The sequence below is a fragment of the Blastomyces dermatitidis genome (genome assembly GCF_000003525.1).
Source record: "Blastomyces dermatitidis ER-3 genomic scaffold supercont1.1, whole genome shotgun sequence".
Taxonomy (NCBI): domain Eukaryota; kingdom Fungi; phylum Ascomycota; class Eurotiomycetes; order Onygenales; family Ajellomycetaceae; genus Blastomyces; species Blastomyces dermatitidis.
Window position 1 is genome coordinate 9,266,023 of NW_025544774.1, and position 22,046 is coordinate 9,288,068.

Below are 22,046 nucleotides of genomic sequence, written 5' to 3' on the forward strand. Positions count from 1 at the left end.
GGATAGGTGTTCGTTCAACGCCTGCAGGAAAATAGCCCGCGCCCCTGTAGTTGGGGCTGTATAAAGAATAATTATTGGCATATTTTGCTTTGGAAATTTTGTTAGGTCCAAGATCATTCATTATTATTATTGCGATGCATGTATGATGTATCCCACATAACTTCGATTGTAACTCATCATGGCGATTAAAAATATCTTAATGCACACGAGCCTCTGTGTGCAAAGACATTGTGGAGCTAAGCTCAAAACAGAAGACCCTGCAAGATTGATTTTACAGCTTATTATTAATAATAATAGAAGGAATAGAACTGTAAAAACATATAGAGATTCATTTTTCAGTGCAAAAGCATCAGCTAACTAAGCAAGGAAAAAAATAAAAAACACTTCACTCTGTCTCATCAGCTTATATATCATTCTTAAGAACAGTTTAAGTGATTTGAAGAAGACTTATAATAGTTCTGAATTTAATCTTCAGAGCTGTATTCTTCTTACACAGAGTCTCATTTTCAATATAAAGAGTTAAAATCTTAATATCATAATCATCAACTAACTTAACACTTATTACTTATTTTTTCAAGACTCTAGTCTCTGTATTCTCAGCTGCAGAGTGCTTCTTAAATAAACTCTTCTTCTTAACTTTCTTTCTCTTTTTATTCTTCTACTTCTTTTCTTTCACTTTATCATTCTTCTTACTGATATTGATTATATATAACTATTAGTTAATTATATTGAAATTGATATATTTTATATTGAAAAGTGACTCACTTCTATAATAAGAGTAGTAACTTTCAGTGCTATTATAATAATAACTGATACAAGCTTCATAATATTAATTCAGAGTGCTGATACAGATAATAAAAGAGTCTTCTTCTCTGACATAGTAACTGCAGAGAACTGTAAAAACAGCATCACAGAATTATAGAAGAAGAGCTTTATAATTTATATTAATTTTTATATTAATCTGATAACTCTCTTATAAAACTAACTTATAAGTATAGAGTAATTTGATGAGAGTCTGTAGCTTCTTTAATAGCTTCTTAGATATTCTTTCAGTTAAATAAGTCAATAATTAACTTGATAATCTAGAACTAATAGATGCAGCAGAGACAGATGTAGACATAGATATAGAACTGAGAATAAGATTAATAGCTGACAGCTCAGTAGACTGAACAAGATTGTTAAGAACTATACTAACTGTTAGAATTATAATTTTCATCATTTTAAAAATCTTACTTATAATAAATGTGTTTCAAGATATTGTTTTCAGCTATAATAATAGTATTGATAATTTTTTGAACTTCTGATAAATTAATAGAGATAAATGATATGATTTCTGAAAAAAAAAAAAAAAAAACAGCTGATAGAGATGAGAGATGAGAGATAAAATGAATTCTTTAAAGAGAAAGAGAATACTCTGAGATTCATTTACTTCTTCTTATATATGTATTGATAGCTGTAAGAATTCAATATTTCTTATTATATAATACAATATAGATCTCAATAACACAGGTCTTAGAAGATTCTCAATCTCTCAGATTAAAAATGTTATTATATTAAATCTAAGCTATATAGATTAATATTCAGATTATTTTAATATTTTCTATAAACTATTAACTACTCATTCTCAGATTCAGTGATTATAATAGAATTAACTGTAATAGATTTATCAAATTCAATGATTGAATACAGTGAATCTGTGAGTAGAATAGATGAAGAGAATGATAGAATAGAGAATGAAAAACTTACAGTAATGAAGAATAAGTGAATGAGTAGATTAAATATAAATCATGAAAAAGATGAAATAAAGAGTGAATGAAGCTATATAGAATATAGATTAGCAGAGATCTATAAAAAGAAAAGAGATATAACTTAGTTATCTATTAACTTTGATATCTTATATAATCAATCTCATATATCTGTATACTTCTACTTACTTCATTATCAGGCTGATGAAATCTGAAATAATTAAAGAGTTATTTAAACAGAAGATCTTGATATATTTTAATCTGTGAAATCATAACATATATGAGATCAGTCTGAAATTCAGTCTCAGAAATATCAAGAATGATCTGATCAAGTGATAATTCTTAGAATTTATGAATAGTAATAGTATATATAACTGTAATAGAGAACTGTGTGCAGCTGCAGACTTAATTAATATGAGAAAAGTCATGACAGCTGTAGAAGATAGACACAAGTTTAAGATTCTCTCATTTCAAATAAGCAGAGCTGTTATATTTGTTAAAATTAATTAGCAGTATAAATAAAGAATCTTGACAGAGATTCTTTATATCTGAACTTTATACAATGTTATAAAGAATCTTAAGAGCACTGTTAATAAGACTACAGTCTGTTTAAATATTCTGTAAAAGTATGATTTAACAGCTGATAAAGAGAGAAAGATTCTGATGAAGATTATCAGTCTTATCAGAATCTAACTAAGAAGTATCTATATCAATATTTATGATCTGAATATTAATAACAGATTGTTTACAGCTTTGAATAGCATTATTATTATAGATATAAATATAACACTTCTTTATATAAATGTGAATTGCATTCTCAAAGATCAGAGCTTCATGAGAAATAAGAGTCTGTACATACTTTGAAAGAAACTCTTAATCATTCAGAGTTAACTGATCAAGATAAAGATTTTTCAAGATCTTACAGAACTGACAGCTGATAATATCTTCACTTACTTATCATTGAATCATAGTAAGTTGAATAATTTTACTAAAAGCTAAGTAGATTTAACAGCTCTGAATGTCTTCTTTATAATTAATACATCTGTTATAATAGAGCAGAGTTTGAAAAACAGATAAAAGTTAATAGAAATCTTCACTGAGAATGACACTGAGATTATTAAAATAAGTATTCTTATAAGAGAATATATAATAACAGGTCTGATCAATTTATGAGAGTTGCTGTAAATCAATCATTAACTTTTCATTAATTAATAGATAGTGAATATTCTTAAAAAGAGTCTGCAAAGATCAAAGATTTTGAGAGTTGAGTAGTTCATATAATATGTTCTTATATATGAGAAGCTGAAATAACACATACAAGGTTTGAGTGTTAATGAAATGAGCAGCTACATCAGTTGACACAGCTTGAATAATTGAGATTAAAAGATCTTGAGCCTCTGCAAGATTTTGAAAAGTTGTAGATAAAATTATAATCAGATAAGTTTTATTAGTGTCATCTTCATTATCTAGATTAATTAGTAAAGAATTCAGAGATCTGCTGTTAAGAATCTCAGTATAATAATAGAGAATAATGTTATGAAGAAGACATTGATCAGAGTCTAGAGTCTTGAGTAAGTGTCACGCTCCCGGCCGCGTCAAGGCCCTGTTGCGGTTCCACACGGCTCATCACTTCCATGCGGATGATTCCATTCTGTCTGAACCGGTTTCCAACCACTCTATGACATCATTCAGATATATCATAGAAAGATTCAATTGATGAATATGAGAACCTCACTTCTATATAAGGTCAGCAGATTACTCTTCCTTGACAATGAGGCATCACTGAGATATCACTCCAGTTATTCTCGCTCATGAAATGAGAGAAGAGTATTCACTCATTATCTATATAGAATAGCTAGATACTGACTCTTCATCAAAGAAGTCAGTGATTCATTTTACTGCTACTGAAATATACACAAGAGTTACTGCATGTCTTATATAATCTTCTTAGTATACTAAGTATCATATCTGTGATATTCTCACAATAACTCTGTAGTCTATGAGCTTGCTATTCAAGCAAGATAGTCAAGCTCACTCATACAGCTTCTCAAACAACTACTTCTACATATCATCATCAACTAGTCACTGCTTCAGTTTCACCACATTACAATTCAAATCACTCAACCTGATTACACATTTGAATCAGTCAAGCTCTAACAGACTGATATGGCCTCACACACTCACACTGGGACTGACTCAACCCCACTCTCTGAGGGAAATACTACATCATTTCCTAGAGTGCATACATCTCTACTCTGGCAGAAATCTGAGATTCCTGAACTCACTGTGCATTTTAACATGAGCTCTTCAACTACTCTGTCACTGTCACAGCCTCTACACACCTACATCTATTATGGAGATAGAGAGATTAAGGTCAGAGATTCACTGAGATACAAGGGAAACATCTTGTCTGAATTTCACAGCTTTACTCATATTCTTGAATGAAAATTCCACCTTAACCTGAGCCAGTATAATACTCATGAGATACAAGTAATATATGCTGTCAACCTCCTTGAAGGCATCTCTGCAACTACTTGAGCCATCAAGAAGAGAGAGCTTGAGTGTATCAATACTGTCATGACTTGGAAAGAATTCAAGAACTTTCTACTGAATCAAATTGAAGATCACTGTAATTGCAGCTTCACAGCAGTGCAGCAGTTCAACTCATTACATCAATGAGATGATGAAAATCCTTTCAATTTCAACACAAGATTCAAAGAATATTGGGAGGAATTGACTGATGATTTGAATCAATTAAAAACACAGCTTTATCTCATGAAGCTGACTCATAAAGTGCAGACAATGATATCACAGTATCAGAGTTCATCAATCAATTGCACTGAGCTTGTCAATCTGGCTTTCTGAATCTATTTGAATAATCAATTCTCTGAGAAAAAGATCAACAAGACCTCTTCTAAGTAATCAATGATGAGATCTAAACAGCACTGTGATAACTTCAGTGCAGAGAAAGTAAAGAAGAATTCTAAGTATTCTGATTCTTCACTCACTGTGAAGAAATGTTAAAAAAGATTTGACAAAGATCTCTGTTTTAACTGTGAAGCTGATGATCACTATGTCAGTGATTATAAGAAGCTGAAGAAGGGAAGAAACTGAGAAGATATCTTCTCAAAGTTGACTTCTCTTCTAGCAAACATATTCACAGAAGATAAAGAAGAGAAAGAAAAGAATTAATAATTCTCATATCTCTGAGTCTATGTTACAATCACAATGTATACTCTGAATGAAGAGATATCAGTGAGATGCCTACTCAACTTCAGAGTGAATATTAACTTTATATTCTATTTCTTTTCTTTGATGAAGAATTGAAAGAAGATAGATCTGTCAGATCATGTGAAATTTACAGATGGAATGAAATGCCACTGTTTTAACATAATTTAAGCAAAATATGTGATCACAGACTCAGAAGAAACCTTCAAGAAGAGTAGTCTGCTTCTTCACACAGTCAATATCATAGATGAGAACATTATTCTAGGTCTTCTGTGATTGAGAGAAAACAATTCTCTCATTGACTGAGTCACTCAGATGTGGCAGTATCACCTCACTGATGAAGAGACAGTGATAGAGAAATCTGAAGAGTTTCATCAGAAGAATCTTGAGAAAAAGATTGAGTCAATATACTGTGTAGCAGATGATTGAGACTTGAGAACAGATGAAGAAGTCATCACCCTTGCTGCAAGATTAGCAGCAGTATTCATCATTGAAGGCAGATATACATGATATCTCTTTACAGATTTTAAGAATGTCTTTTTGGAAAAGAAAGCAGCAAAGTTTCCTGATATTAAGATATGACATAAGATTTATCTTAAAGACAGTGCAACAGTGCTGTACAGATCTCTTTACAACTTGTCTGTAAAGAAGTTGAATGTTCTGTGCAAATATCTTGAAGAAGTGCAATCAAAGAACTGAATATGTTCATCAAAGAGTTCAGCAGGGACATCTATACTCTTTGTGCTCAAGAAGAATGATAGACTATGCCTATACATAGACTACAGAGGCCTCAATAAGATGACTGTTAAGAATTGCTATTCATTACTGTTAATCAACAAGATGATCAATCAATTATCTGAAGTAAAGATGTTCTTGAAGATTGATATACAGAATATCTATCATAGAATCAGAGTTAACAAAGACAATGTTTGAAAAACAGCTTTTCATACTAAGTACAGCAATTTTGAATATCTTGTTTTGCCTTTTGATCTTTGTAACACTTCAGTCATCTTTCAGACCTATATAAATGAGGCACTGCAGGGCCTTGTCAATGTCTTCTGCATAGTATACCTGGACAACATTTTAATCTTCTCAAAATCAGAGAAAGAATATGATACTCATGTTTAAGAAGTGTTGAGTCACTTGAGATAGCATCAACTCTATGCAAACACTGAAAAATGCTCATTCTACATGCAGGAGATTGATTTCTTAGATTATGTTATTGAGATGAATGACATTTCAATGAACAGAAGCTGAGTCTCTGTTATTGAGAACTGGCCGGCGCCGTGGATGTACTGCAAGATGCAGGTATTTCTAGAATTTGTGAATTTCTACAGATGATTCATCTATGTATATTCACAGATTACTGCCCTTCTTACAGATCTGTTGAAGAGAAGTGTGAAAGACAGGAAAACAGGATCATTTATTCTCATCTAAGACACTGCACAGGTGTTTACAGAATTGAAACAAGCTTTCACAGATGTCATGATGCTGAATCATTTTAATCTCAACTTACTCAGTCAGTGTGAGACTGATGTATCTGAGAATGAGATCTGTGAAATCTTTTCACAGTTGACATCAGAGACCTTTCAACATTGAAAGAATTAGAGAATAATCACTTCTGAGAAAACAGACAATGAATTGTCTGTGAGAGAAGGCTTTTTCACAGAGTCTATAAGATGCTGTGAATGAAGATCAGTGATCTTCTTCTTCAAGAAGTTATCACTCATGCAGAGAAGGTATAATACTCATGATCAGAAGATGTTAGCAATTGTCAAATTCTTTAAGATCTGGCAACATTATCTTCAGAATAGTAAGTACTCAGTGCAAGTTCTCACTGATCATGTAAATCTGCATTACTTCTTGACAACAAAGAGCTTGACAGAATGTCAAGCCAGATGGGTGAAGCTGCTTTCAGAGTATGATTTCTATATCTGATACTGTTCAGATCAGCTTAACCTCACTGACACACTGTCTAAGTGATCTGATTATAATATTGTTAATGCAGAGAAGGATTCTATAAAAGAACCTCTGTCATCACTGCAGAAGAAGCTGGCTGCAGAGGATTGAGATTCTCTAAAGCTCAGAAACAGTGCTGAAGAGGCAGCTGTGTAACTCAGTATAGAAGATGAAAGAGAACTCAGGTCTCTGCAGAGAACTGACACTGAAGATCATGAGCTTCTTATATTATATCTTACAATCATTGAATTGATAAAGAATGAAATAATCTACAATCTTTCAATCTGACTACTTTTGAAATTCATTAATAAGTTACAGAAGAGAAATGCCTCTACTGCAGCTTAAATTCAAAAGTTGAAGAAGAAAGAATCTGATTTGAACTTGAAAGAGACAGACTCTGAGCAGGACAGTGCTGCTAAGAAATCAAGTCACTGATAACTAGGAGAATATGAACTTCTACTGCTGAATGATTCAGTCTTCATCTCTTATAGCAGGACAGTGTGTCAGAAGTTATTGAGAATTCATCATAATGATCCCCATACAGGGCACTTTGAGTTAGAGAAGACTGAGAAGCTTCTAAAATGTAAATATACTTGAGACAAGCTCTGAGCAGATGTTAAAGAGTATGTTGAAACTTGCAATGTCTGTCAAAGAATAAAGATTCTGTGATATAAGTAATATAATGAGTTGGCATCACTGCCTGTTTCAAAGAGCTTATGACAGAATCTATTAATGAATTTCATAGTTGACCTGCTGAAGTCAATAAGAGTTAAAGAATATGACTCAATTTTGATCATTGTTGACTGCTTTATGAAGATGATCAGATATATCTCTATTTATAAAAAGATTAAAGCCTCTGAATTAGCTGATCTGTTTTTAGATATCATTATTCATGATCACAGTGCTCTGAAATTGTTGATAACAGATTAAGAATCTCTTTTCATCAGCAAATACTGATCAGCTTTTTGCTATCATTTTATGATAAGATGTCTTCTCAGTACTGCATTTCATCTGCAGATCAATGATCAGACTGAATGCCAGAATCAGATACTAGAACAGCATCTTCAAGTGTTCTATTCATATTATCAGAATGATTGGCTTAAACATCTTCTGATCACTGAATTCACATATAACAATGCAAAGAATGTAATCTTAAAGATATCTTCTTTCTATACTTGTTATGAATATAATCCTTTGTTATTCAGTGACATTGCAGACAATGTTTCAAAGAGAAGAATAGATAGTCAGAATGTCAGACAGATACAGAGAATGAAGTATCTCTCAGTGTCAGAAGTAAAAGTGAGATTGAAGCTTTTGAACAAAATTCATGAGAAGACAGTGAAAAGTATTCACTGTACTCAGAAGTGATAGATGAAATACTATAATTGAAAATATCTTCTAATGAAGTTCTTAATAGAGAATCAAGTACTACTTTCAGCAAAGAATATCAAGACAATGAGACTGTGTAAGAAGCTCAGTGAGTGATGACTAGAATCTTTTTCAGTAATAAAAGTAGTGAGTAAGCAGATATATGAGTTGAAATTACTCACAGAATTGAAATCAATTCATTCTGTTTTTCACATTTTCTATTTAAAGCTCTATAAGCAATGCTCTGAGACAGAGCTGTCTCAGCTGAATAGTATTGAGATTGAGAGTGATACTGAATATCTTGTGAAGAAAATATTGAACAAGTGAACATATTATAACAAGCTTCAATATCTTATCAAATGAGAAGAATATTCATTATCAGAGAATTCATGAGAACTGCTTGAGCATTTGGAAAATGCTGAGAAAGAGATTGCAATCTATGAGACAGCTAGTAGAGATCACTCTGTTACACACTAGAGATGTTGAGTAAGAAATACTGCTTGAGACTTCTTATTTTTCTCAAAGAGTTTTTTTAGAGATGATCTTACAGTAGTGAGTCAGCATCTTGTAGACTCTGTAGTACTCTTCTTCTATTTTCTCTCAAAGAGTTTTTAGAAGTTTAATGAGACTACACAAGTGTAAAATTCCTGAAGTGATTAGAGAAAAGAGATATTGAAAATCAATAAAAAGATTAATATTATCAACCCATGAGCTGCTGCTATTCTAATAGGGCTGCAGCCTGCTGAAAAAGTAAAAAGAGAGATCAGAGCCTACTCATCAATAATTACATTCTCATCAAACTTATTCTTCATCATTGAAGTCTTCAGCATCAGCATCTTTATCTGCTGAGAAGTTAGCACTGCAGCACTGCAGAGAAGCATGCTGTAGAAGAGTATAAGAGATGCTGAAAGTATCAACTTATTAACTTATAAAGTATCTTAGTCATCTGCTTCAACTGAAGTGAGATTCTCTTTAATCAGTGATTAATCTTCATGATACTTTCAACAGCAGCACTGACTGACCTCTTCTTAAGATCAGTCATTCTGAGATGTTTTTTCATCTCAGAGACTCACACTTTCATCTTCTTTTATAGATGAGCAAGAAGGACCTTCTCAGCCTTGACAGAATCTGTCAATACTTAGAGCTCTGAGATTCTCACCCTGTACTGCTTGAGCATCTAGACTTCTTATCAGAACTGATATGATGTCTTTCTGTGAGATAATACTTACAGAGAGATAGAAGTCATTGTTATGAGTGTAACAGAAATAACAGAAGTGAGAGAAGAGATGAATGTATAAAATCCTCTTCTTCTTCAGCTGCTTGATGCAGTGCAGACAAGTAGCAGTATCAGTCAGAGACTGCATCAGAGCCTTCTCACAGAGAGAAGATGAAGAAATCACAGAACTCTGTGAACTCAACTCAGCAGTATTCTGAGCAGGGCTCAGGCATGCTGCAGAAGAGGAACTACAGATTGAGCTTCTCAGAGTCACTGTTCTCAGAACCAAGCTCTCTCTAGGTTCCTCTCTGAATGATCACACAGGGTCATACATCACTGTATTGGCTGGGGGGGGGGGCAGTGTTGCAATGGCAGTGAGGGGGGTGAGAGATGAACTGAACACAGACAAACTGACTGACAGAAGGGATGACATCTCACTGCAAGGCACAGTGACTATCACCACAGCTGCAAAAGAAGCAGGAGAAGGAGAAGATGTGGCAATGAAAGCAGTGCTCCTGCAGCTCATTGATGCCGCTGCCTCCACCTTCAACCTGGCTTTCTTGGCGGTCACAGAGGCCGCCGCTGCACTATGAAGATGTTTGTTACTCACTAGAAAACATCAGAATAAGCCCTCTACTGTTCTTCAAGAATGATACTCTCATGCACTCACTATTGCAGATGAGGGGGGAGGAGAGAAAAATGTGTCATAAGAGAGAGAGATCTTTTCAAAAAAATCCTGTCACTACTGTTAGCTTTGTCCCTAAAACACATCACTTTTACAGGGAATTTCATACATAGAATGGAATATGTTGAAAGATCTGTAAGTCACTTATTAACTACATTTTTCACATTTCAAATCAATATATAAGAAACTCACTTATCATGTATTTGATTTGAATGATGATAAGAAAAGAAAGATCTACACAGTCAGCAGAAAAACTCATCTATTTCTTTGTATCATACACAGCACATGTGCTGTCAATCAGTTGATAACTGTTGCTATACAATAAAGATAATTTCTAATTCAGTAATCTTGAGAGCATAGAGACTATGCTCTTAAAGAGAAGAACATTGTCACACTCTCAGTCATGCTAAGACCTTATTGCAGTTTCACACAGCTCATCACTTTTATATGAATGATTTCATCCTGTTCAAACCAGTTTTCAATCATTCTATGATATCATTCAGATATATCATAGAAAGATCTGATTGATAAATATAAGAACCTCACTTCTATATAAGATCAGCAGATTACTCTTCCTTGACAATGAGACACTGCTGAGATATCACTTCAGTTATTCTCACTCATGAAATGAGAGAAGAGTATTCATTCATTGTCTATATAGAATAGCTAGATACTGGCTCTTTATCAAAGAAGTCAGTGATTCATTTTGCTGCTACTGAAATATATACAAGAGTTACTGTGTGCCTCATACAATCTTCTTAGTATACTAAGTACTATATCTGTGATATTCTCACAATAACTCTGTAGCCTACAAGCTTGCTATTCAAGCAAGATAGTCAAGCTCACTCATACAGCTTCTCAAACAACTACCTCTATGTGTCGCCGCCAACTAGCCACCGCTTCGGTTCCGCCATGTTACATCAGTTAACATCAACTGTTGAGAGAGAGAAGGCTTGAATTCAGACTTTGTTTCTTGTTCAGACAGAAGTAAATTGGCTATATTTCGTACGGTCGCAATCCAGGGTGGCTGGTCTTGCTCAGCTATAGATAGAATTCATTGAATAAGAGATTCTTCCTCTGTAAGACTGAGAGTGAAGTCTCAAAGCATGCTGTATAATTATTCATGTGATGAGTAAGAGTGAATTGAGAAACATTATACACCTTTGCTGCAGATCATACACTTGAAATTTGACCTTCATTAAGTGCTTGAATGACTAAAAGAAGCCTTTCTTAGTAAGAATTGTTTTGACTCGCGTCAAACCAAGATAAAAAACAAAGGATTCACGCGAACTGACAAGTTTTGAAGAATTGAGATTCTTTTGTTTCTCATTATTTTTGACTCATAATTCTCTTTTTCAATTCATTTTTAGCACCTGTATGCTCTTATTCTACTCTCTCTCAATAACTTTCAAAACTTATAGAGATCTTTTGAAAGTAATATAATTCAGTTTAAGAGTAGTTTTATATTATGTAGATTATCAGATAAATAAAAATTTTGAGAATTAAATATACTCAGCTCACAATACAAGAGGTATGAAGATAATAAAAACAGTAGTTGAAAATTAAAAAACCTGATTATCATCAGTTGTATGCCTCAGTCTCATAGTAAATAAGCTCATTGTACATGAAAATGATGAAAACATCACACTTTCTTATATCTTAAGAGAACGCTCTGAGTCAGCCCTGATGAATAAAGAATTCATTTCACAATTTCATGAACTGAAGACTTGTTATAGAAGAACATGCTAAGATTATAGAAACTTCTCAGTGTAATATATCAGTGTGAGATTTTAATCAGATGAGTCACAGATTGTCTCAATTATAAAGATTATGATTGTAGCCTAGCAGAATATCAGTATTTACATAACAGTGTAAAAAAGAGAGTACTAAAAAGAGATATTACTTTGTACAAGTTCACTGAAGACAGAGAGAATAAGAGAAAGCAAGCTGTACTGTTAATTGATTCTGTTAATATGTTAACTTCAGCTGCATATACTGATGTTTTCAGAAGTCTCAACACATTTCATTCATCTGATAATATAAAATAGAAGTTATCTCTAGAATTTCACTCTGTAGAAGATAATTCTCACTCTTCAAGTCTGATAACAAGTGATCTCAGATTATAAAAGTTCAGTGATCTGAATAATGTTGAAAGAGTTAATGTTCAAGAACATAACAGTGATTATTAACTATCAAGCCTTGACCTAGTATGAAAAACAATGAGTTAATAAATCTGGTAAAAGAGTTACTAAACATGAAGAGAATAAGTAGAGTTAAGCAAAATAGTGTGATTTAACTTACTCTTGTTTCTCACTTGAGATGTTAACTTCATTTATCAAGTTATCAATTGTTATATTCACTCAATCAGTTCAACTGTCATCAACAGGTGAGAGCCAGAGGTATTCACTGATATCTGAAGAGTTAATTCTTGTGAAGTTCTGAATGACCTTTTCAAGAGCTGATAATGTTATAAAATCAACTTTTTGATCTGTTGCATTCTTATAGACAACTTTCAAAAGCTGTTGTATTTTGCATAAAGTTAAAGAAGAAGAACATGTCAGGCTGGCAGCATCAATACTGATCAAACAGTACTAGCATCAGGGCACTGAACTTCTGCGCGTCTGACACTGGCCCCATGATGGTGCTATCATAGATGTAGGCTTCCTCTGTTGACCAGCTAGTTCGGAAAATGCACTGTGCCACGTGACTTTGGCGCTTAAGAGGGCCCGCGCAGTACTACTAGGTTGTATCTACCCCTTCCTCCGTTCTTCACATTGCTTTGAGTCTGCAGTGAAGGAAGGATCAAAAAAGCACCCTCTGTGTCTGGGCTAGTGTATGCTTGCGCTGTGGGTCTTCCGAAGCTTATCTTAACTCTAAATTGAGCCTACGACAAGGCTATACAGCGTGTATACTCGCCTAACTCTTCCGTTAAGATGGCCGAGGCTCCTAGAGGGAGGTGGAAGGCGGTTGTTGGATTGGATAAATATCTTTTTGACAAACTGAACTTTGAAATATCAGAAAAAGCTATCTATAAAGAAGTGGTATGGAATTGGGTAAACTGACAGCCAATCAGGAGCCAGCACCACAAAACACACCAAGCCACCCACTGACCAATCAGAACGGGCCTTAGGTGCGCAATCGAAAATACGTTCCATGCATTGCATCCATCTCTGCTCTTCAGCCTTTGCGCCAGCATGTTAAAGATTCGGGAAAAGAACCCGGGAGGAGTCCTATATTTAGTTATCATATTATGCTGATAAATAATAAATGACCAAGACTCTCTGCCGCTTGATCCGTCTGTGCTGTTTGTCTCTTTTCCCCTCTTTATTTTTCACCTGTGTGTCGTGTCCAATTGGGCCACGTCTGCGGCTCCTCGGACCTCCTATGTCGAGCTACCAAGATTCGAAAAAGCGCCTGAGGAAAACACATTCTTTATCCCCATTTCTACCAATCGCCTGCCGAGAAGGCTTGAGAGGGGCGTCATAGGATCGGTTCCCGCCTGCCCGTCCTGCCATCATTGTCAACCTTATCTTCGGCTTTTGCAGTGATTGGCCAGGATTCCGTGGTATCCGTGGCTGCAACAGCTGAATAATAATGGGAAAGCATGGGAAAGCATGGGAAAGCATACAGCGTAAGAATCATGGGGATAGGATGGATAGAGAGGTACGGAGTACTGTTCTGGATGATTCGGCACGTTTGTTCCTAGTTCCTCTTCCTCTTCCTCTTTTTCTTTTCTTTTCTTCCTCTGTCAGATTATCTATCTTTTCTTTCTTTTTACCCCTTCTTCTCCTCAGGGATTGGTGCTTAAAGTATTTACGGATTTATGATTCGAGTTTCCTAGGGCATCCTTCCATTTTGCTATCTTTTTCTTTTCTCTCAGTAGGTTATTATAATTGTCTTCCTTTGTCTATCTGGGGTTGCCAAGTTGCTGAAACTGGTATACTATTTTTCTGCTGAGATAGGACATAATAAGCATTTTTATAAAAGAGTCTCCCTTCTTCTTCTTCTTCTTGTTTTTTTTTTTTTTTTACCTTTCCAGGAGTTCTTGAATTCACCTACCAATTGTTACAAAAACAACTTCATCTTGGCAGCGCTCTCTCTCTCTCGTCTCCGGCGTTTTCCTCGCATCTTTAACTTTCTCTCTGTGTGTGTCAGGAGACGCAACTCCGCGGTATCCGTGTGCCGGGCGGTGGCAGCTACCTAAGTATTTACCTCACCGCAACAACACAACAGAATAAGACAGAAAGAAGCACTTGATCGTCTCAACCAAACTGTGCGGACTTCTCCTTCCTCTATCTGCGCCCTCATAACAGATCCCATCATGGCGACCAAAACCCAGCAGTTCACCTCCACCTCCTCTCCTCTCCCCAAACAATTCACCACATCTCATACATCTCATAACCCCTCCGCACTCCAGTTCAATCACCTAATCAAACCCCATATAATATCCCAATCCCCTCCACTATCCTCAACCTCATCCTCAATGTCCATATCTTCCACCTATCCCTACGCACCCCCCGTAGACAACCCCGCCCCGCTCAACCCCAACAGTCCCAGCCTCCTCAAACGGCTCACAAACCGCCTCCAGCTCGCCTACTACCGCTATGAAGTCACCTACGGCATCTATGTCATGACTCCCGGGGAGAAATTTGTCGCGAATACCTTCCTGCTCGTGTTTATCTCGCTGCTTGTCTATGGGCTGTTTTTATACTTTCCCCCGCTGCTGTATCAGAAGCTGAGCAGGCTGGCTTGGATTTTGACCGGGGCCGGCATGGACGGGGTTAAGGAGAGGGTTTCTGCAGAGCTGAAGTTTGTTAATGGCTCTGGCGTTGGGTCTGGTTTGGGTGCGGCCCCCGGTCCTGGTCCTGGTCCTTGGAATTCTGGAGGCTCGATATCGATATCGCCAACTGCTACCAATCAACCGTTGCCGCATGCTTGAGCGTAATTATCTTTTGCTCAGCTGTTAACGGCATATTCTTTTTCTCTCCTCCCCTCTTTTAATTTCCTGGTTTTTGGTGCCCCGAGCGCATTCCTTGGACTTCTGGTACGTTCCTAGGTATTTGACCATGATGATGACTCAGGCAGTTTGCCTACGCATAATGTATTCCTAAACGAAAGGCAGGTATTGCTGACAAGAGGATTTTATATCCTTTGATTGATATAGGATTGGCATATTTTGAACCTTGTTTCGCCCGCCATCGCGTTTGTCACCACCAAACTCATGCGCGCATGTCGTCTTTGCATTCTTAGAGAATAAAAGCGCAATTGGGTTTCGTCCAGTTCTGTGACGGCGTTTTGTTTTTCTAGATTGAAGAGAATCAGGATACATCCATATAACTCAAACGTTGGTTGAATAATGACCCGCAAGTGGATTTTGCCTGTCTCGATGGAGCAGTCATGGCGCGAGCAAACCCAACTTCTTATCCCCGCCGCCTACCGCGATAAGTAATGCGTTCCTGTTGGAGATGAAAGAGACTATCGCAGAACCCATTGTACATACATTCAAGATGGATTATTTTGACCAGTGCGGGTAACCCTAGCGGCAATTATATCAGCATGGTTTTTATGGGATTTTTTCTTCCAACGCATCAGACCTAGATTCCTGCAAGTAAGGGCAGGCAGGCAGCCCAGGTTATTCAGAGCAAGTATTAGGCGTTAGATAATTATAATATGTTAATCGAAAACAGCAGACGCGGAATATGGATACTTCTGTGTGCGCCGAAGGCGGAGGGAGGAATTGACAGATTTGACAGATGCATGTGTATGTGCGTCATCGATTTCGAGATCGTATTTTGTATGCAGTGATTGGCAAAACTTGATTTGTACTGCACATTTACTATGAAACATGTACGCTGTATGTCTGAAGCCCTGAATAACTCGGAGTTTGGAATCGCGAGGTGAACAAGAAGGAAATCTGAAACCCGTCATCCATAGTACTGTGGCTGAGTCTGCACCGCCCCAAGCGCGGTCTAACGGCTGCTTATAAATGCCAAGCAAGCATCATCATCTCAACTTTTGGAACCCAAAACTCTGTTCCTGGAGAACAACCTAAGTAATATCTGCCCGTTTGCTGAAGAAGTTATTCCTCATGCCCTCCGACCTGTTTTGTCTTCTACGTAGTTGAACGCGGGGTGTTTCAGACTGGTGATTGGCTTGGCTGCTTGGTTGGTGTTGTGTGTGTCCTGGGCTGCGGCTGAAACGGTGTTAAATAGTTAGTTACCAACAACAGACAACAACCAACAAAGTTCAACACCAACCAAAAAGAAAACCCGCGCTCGACTGGCTGTGCTTTCTAGCAACCAATCGCCGGCCCTGGTCTCCCTCGTTGATCAGCCACTAGCAGACCATCCTCCGAACGACAGCTCCGGCTTTGAAACCTGCTGCTGCTGCTTCCTTCAAAACCATCACTACAGAGAGTACTTTGCTTTCTGCTACGTCGTTCATCAATACCATTTATCCCGTCCTTCTATCTATTATCACATTCGTTCTTGCATCTTCATCTCCTGAATACTACTGCATATAGCGCTCCATCACCACCAGTCATCTACCTCCTCTTCCCCGGAGACAGGGGGGAAAAAGCCCGAAAACATGGCGGCAAACGAATTCTACAACCCTTACAACTCAGGTTACCCCCAACAACAACAACAAAACCAACCCTTAAATCCATATCCCCCCGACGACAGAATGTCTCCTCCACCAGCCTGGTCTAACCAAAGCCCTCCTCCCCTTCGCACCCCTTCGCCATACGGCGCATACGGAAGCCCTTATGACCGCGACGGCAGTCAGTATAACCCCCGCCCAGACCATGACTACCCCGCTTCCCCAGATAGTCATAGTTATGGAGGAGGAAGAGGAAGTGGTGGAGCTGTCGGTGGGGGCATGGGCACGACGGGAAGGCCGCATGGCACTGATTACTACCCAGATGATATCCCTCTAAAAGCCAATGCGCAGGCGATGACTGGCGGACGGCCAGAGTGGATAGATGCAGATACGCAATACCCCCCTTCCTCAGAGAGCCAACGCGTGCCACTAAATCCGAACCCGACAGCGAGACATTCGAGGGGATGGGAAGGGAAAGGGAAAGGGAGGAGGTGGTTTAGGAAGAAGATACCCTTCGTTACGTATTTTGTTACCTTGGTGCAGGTGGTTGTGTTTATTGCGGAGCTGGTGCGGAATGGTAGGCTTTTTGTTTTATTTCATTTTTTTTCCTCCCCTTCTGGATGGCCTAGTTGCTCATGATTCCTTTAGGCCAATTGACAGGGTCCCCAATCATGATCAGGCCCCAATTCAACCCCATGATCGGCCCATCGCCCTACATCCAGATAAACATGGGAGCCCGATACGTTCCTTGTATGCGGAATGAGGAAGGCATTCAAAACAACCAAAACGCCACAAACGGCCTTGTCCCATTCCCCTGCCCGAACACCATATCCTCGGACCCCTACGCACCCGAAAACCAATGCACTCTCTCTGACCTCTGCGGCTTCAAAGAGACCCATAAAGTCCCCGACCCAAAACCTCAAGGCAGCTTGGAGGACAAACCAGAACCAAACCAATGGTTCCGTTTCATTGTCCCTATCTTCCTGCACTCCGGTCTGATCCACATCGGCTTCAACATGATGGCCCAACTTACCATCGGCGCAGACATGGAGCGCACGATCGGCTGGTGGCGCTACGCTCTCGTTTACTTCGCCAGCGGCATTTTCGGCTTCATCCTCGGCGCCAACTTCGCGCCGGCCGGCATCGCATCCACAGGCGCCTCAGGCTGCCTATTTGGTATCCTCGCCCTCGCCTTTCTCGACCTCCTCTATACCTGGGGCACGCGGCCGAAACCCGTGACCGAACTTGTCGTCATGCTCATTACGATTGGCATATCCTTCGTCCTCGGCCTCCTGCCCGGTCTAGACAATTTCTCGCACATTGGCGGCTTCCTGGTTGGTTTGGTGCTAGGCATATCCGTACTCCGGTCGCCGGATAGACTGCGCGAGCGCATCGGTGCGGTAACTCCGCACCTCGACCCTTATGACCCCGTCAGCGCTAGCGGGGCGCTAGGAGCCGGTGATGAAGCTGGTGATAAAGCGAAGAGGTTCATGGTGAAACAGCCTGTGAAATTCTTCCAGGGGAGGAAGCCGCTCTGGTGGCTGTGGTGGGTTGTGCGGGCGGGGACGCTGGTGGGGATCGTGATTGCGTTTATACTGTTGTTGGATAATTTTTATAAATATCGGTCGACCTGTGGGTGGTGTAGGTATTTGTCATGTTTGGTAAGTTTTTTTATTTTTTTTTTATTCTTTTCCCCTGCCCTGTGCTAGGTAAAACTGGAGATGATGAATTTGATGAATTTGATTTATTGGTTATGGCGCACCGCTAACCCCTCTGCTCTCTCTCCAATCATATAGCCCATTGAAGGCAGAAATTGGTGCGATGTTGGTAAGATCGCTTAAATAAACCATCACCCCGTGCATCTCGTTTCTTCCGCGTGGTGGGAATCCATATATTTTCAGTTTCTACGACCACCCGCTCTCGACCCTCGGCCATCGACCACTCACCTACACAATTAACTTTGTCTTTTCTTCTCATATTATCGTCCCTCCCCCCTTTTTTTTTTTTTTTTTTTTTTTTTTCTAACGACTGACATGTCCCCGCTCACACCCCAAACTTCATCAGTAACATAGCTAAAGATTTTCTTTTTTCTTTCTTTTATCCCTTTTACCCGACATAGATTAATACCATCTTTTGCTTTATTTCTATGGTATATGGCTGCATTGTTTCTCCCTCCCCCTTTTTTTTGTGGTCCTCTTGAGGGAACCCTCTTGAGATTTCTGTGTACCTTCTTTGCTATCTGTTTTATTATCTCCTAGGTTAGACATGGATACCTCAATTATTTTCATCATACTTGGTGGAAGAAGGAATAGGGCCCTTTGGACGATTGAGTGGGTCATATACATTAATCATTTTAGCGGTTTTTTTCCCGTTTGTTACTCATTCGGGGACTTGTTTCAAAGCATCTCTCAGTGAACGTGCTTTTTTTTTTCGATTTTGGCTACATACCAATACGTTGGTTGGCGGTGTATTTTTTTTTCCCTTCTATGTTGTATCTTGCTCTTTGCTCTATGGGTGGGTTTTGGTGTATCCTTCACCAATCTCACAACTTAACTTTTTTCCCCCTTGAAGCTGCCGGTTAGAACACAGTGGATATTTAGTACAACAATACTGTAATTAATAGTCTCCACTAATTTCATCCTCTCCTTTCCATCGTGGTTGATTTCTAATACATCCCAGCTTCGGTGCGGCCCGGGGAGCTATCCTGGCCATTTCCCCGTCCCGTTCTCGCGGGTTTTCAAAAACTTTGTATTTGCTGTCTTGGTTGCGCCTTATAAGTGACGGCGGAATTAAATTCCATGCTGATTGCTAATGCTGAACGCTGAACAACATCCCAGGACCCTTTTCATGCGGATTTGCTTGGGATATTTATACTTAGCGTGATCATTTTTGACGCCTCGATGGCACTCTCCATTGAGCTAGTTTGGAATTCACACCACGGATATCTTCCCCGCAAACTCCATTATTGATGCTCTGAAGTTGGGTCTTTGAAAGGCCCCTACGGATGCTTATTTTTCTAATCATGGGAAATAACAAGAGCAGTCAGTACACTGCTTGTGTAACTGAATGGAGAATGGAAACTATACAAACTGTCCCTTGTGGCTGGTGTGTTTGCCAAGGCTTAGATAAGCGGCTTGTAAGGCTGATGATGTCCGCGCGCAGCATCGACTCCAAGATACGAAACGACGACGACGACGACGACCGGGGGAAACACTCCGTACTACGAGCCCCCGATTCTTAAATAAATACGCGTTCTTTTCGATTCCATCCCGTCCATTCCTTCCAGCTCATTTTCTATTTCGATACTTTTGATCCGCGGTTTCTGTGTTCCCTAAGTTACTGCCTACGACTTACGATCCGAGCTGTCCAGTTTGTCTCTGGCTCGCCTACGTCTACGTTCGCCTTAACAATGAATACTATATTCCCCCAATGAGATACATATAATTTTTCTATTCGGTTTAAGCGGAACCTTTGACAAGATGGAGGCGTTTTCTGCCGTGCCTCCCCCAAGCCCTCCACTTTCGCCCTCGAGGCGGAAGTGCCGGGATTTTGCGCGACGATGTGAACACCTTTGCTGTAACTTGTGTACATATTTTCCGTTGGCATTTGTCTATGGGCTTACGACATGGTCTGTGTATGTGGAAGCAAGGATGGGAATGCAACCGGCGAAGTCCAGGTGGATTGGTACGTTGCGGATTACTTTCCATCCATCTCGAAGAACCAACCACTAAAGCTTCATATGCCTGTGCTTTGATCTTGAATGTATTTCTCTGACATATAATACTAGGGCCTTGGACGTCGGCTCTTGGAATAATCTTTTATCTCCTTTCAAACGCATCGTATACTATAGCCGTCTTCACAGACCCCGGCTCTCCTTTAACGGGACCTCGGACGAGTAGTCGCGGGAACCGACATGACTATAGCTCTCTTCCCACAACGGAAACGCCCGAATATACATCCCTGACCGTAAGCTCGACGGGTGGTAGGAGGTACTGTAAAAAGTGCCTGTGCGTTAAACCGGATCGCACTCATCACTGCTCATCATGCAAGCGCTGTGTTCTCAAAATGGATCACCATTGCCCTTGGCTAGCTACTTGCGTCGGGTTCCGTAACTACAAAGCATTTCTGTTATTTTTAATATATACATGTCTATTTTGCTGGGTATGCTTTGCAGTTTCTGCAACTTGGGTTTGGACGGAGATATTGAACAACTCTCGTTATATCGATTCATTCGGCCCGGTCACCAATATTCTCCTGGCCGTCATAGCTGGGGTAATCGGCCTTGTTTTATCTGCATTCACAGCCTGGCATATCAGCCTTGCAGCGCGAGGCATGACAACGATAGAATGTTTAGAAAAGACTAGATATCTCGCACCCATCCGCAAATCGTTTGACCGTCAAAGGCAAGAACGAGCCAGCGCTGTTAACGGGCACATGAAGCACACCCTTGGCCATACTTTCCAAACCTATGGTCACCAACTCCTTGATGCGCATGCCAACGCTATTCCCGGCGTGACACGCGCAGAGGAAGGTGAAGAGCGCAGTTCGCCAACCGTTCCACAACGACATTTCGATCCCGAGCACGCCCAACCGTACGCCCAAAACCAAACTCTATCCCCCGCACAACAATCCCTTTACCACTCCTACGAAGAGCTCGAACATGCTCGCGAAAGAGCACGATACGACGAATACTTAGACGAACAGGACGGAGAAAAGCTCCCTCACGCATTTGACCTCGGATGGCGCCGGAACCTGAGGCATCTCTTCGGTACGAACCCTCTGCTCTGGTTTCTGCCCATATGCAACACCACCGGAGACGGCTGGCATTGGGAAGCTAGTACCAAATGGCGTGAAATAAAGCAACGAATAGAGGACAGGAGAATGCAACGGTGGCGCGAGCACCACCAGCATCCAATTGCTCTCCCGCAACGGCCTTCAACACTATCAGAAACCTGGCAATCCTCTGGCAATACCCCAGGTGGTGGGGGATACGGCGATGTCTCGCGCCGCGCTACTGATAACCAAGCCTTGGGCGGTAGAGCTACGGATGCACAGCGGCCCGGCACGGGGCTTTCTATGAAAACTCTGCGGCCCATGTCTCCCCGCCCCCGTCCCGGGGAAGTGACTTCGGAAGACGACAGTACGCCCGGTAGCCAGCGGAGCGAGCTTGATGAACTTGGGCGGACTAGCGGAGGCGGCCGGGATGAGTGGCGCGATTGGGATTGATGCATATCTTTGCGCTATT

The 22,046-nt window shown here is 39.6% G+C and overlaps 3 protein-coding genes across 4 annotated transcripts; all 3 read left to right on the forward strand.

Moving 5' to 3' along the window:
- The first annotated feature begins 13,393 nt into the window (after positions 1–13,393).
- On the forward strand, positions 13,394–16,213 carry BDCG_01256. 2 transcript variants are annotated; one of them, XM_045416761.1, is made up of 4 exons: positions 13,394–13,864; positions 14,043–14,080; positions 14,164–15,257; positions 15,366–16,213. In XM_045416761.1, exon 3 carries the CDS (start codon positions 14,523–14,525, stop codon positions 15,138–15,140), a length of 618 nt encoding a protein of 205 aa, XP_045279501.1. In that variant the 5' UTR covers positions 13,394–13,864; positions 14,043–14,080; positions 14,164–14,522; the 3' UTR covers positions 15,141–15,257; positions 15,366–16,213. The 2 variants fall into 2 exon arrangements, with proteins under 2 accessions (XP_045279501.1, XP_045272414.1); XM_045416760.1 differs by having other exon boundaries at positions 13,394–15,245.
- Positions 16,214–16,789: 576 nt separating this feature from the next.
- BDCG_01257 (rhomboid family membrane protein) lies at positions 16,790–18,642 on the forward strand (the record flags this gene model as incomplete). The annotated part of the gene is made up of 4 exons (XM_045416762.1): positions 16,790–17,378; positions 17,450–17,794; positions 17,846–18,462; positions 18,598–18,642. 4 exons carry the CDS (start codon positions 16,790–16,792, stop codon positions 18,640–18,642), a joined length of 1,596 nt encoding a protein of 531 aa, XP_045272415.1.
- A 1,638-nt stretch (positions 18,643–20,280) lies between these two features.
- On the forward strand, positions 20,281–22,027 carry BDCG_01258 (palmitoyltransferase pfa3; the record flags this gene model as incomplete). The annotated part of the gene is made up of 3 exons (XM_045416763.1): positions 20,281–20,485; positions 20,589–20,783; positions 20,976–22,027. 3 exons carry the CDS (start codon positions 20,281–20,283, stop codon positions 22,025–22,027), a joined length of 1,452 nt encoding a protein of 483 aa, XP_045272416.1.
- Between the last annotated feature and the right edge of the window lie 19 nt (positions 22,028–22,046).

What these genes read in the sequence shown, in the direction of transcription:
- BDCG_01256 (XM_045416760.1), top strand. Translation starts at nt 14,523, where the DNA reads ATGGCGACCAAAACCCAGCAGTTCACCTCCACCTCCTCTCCTCTCCCC.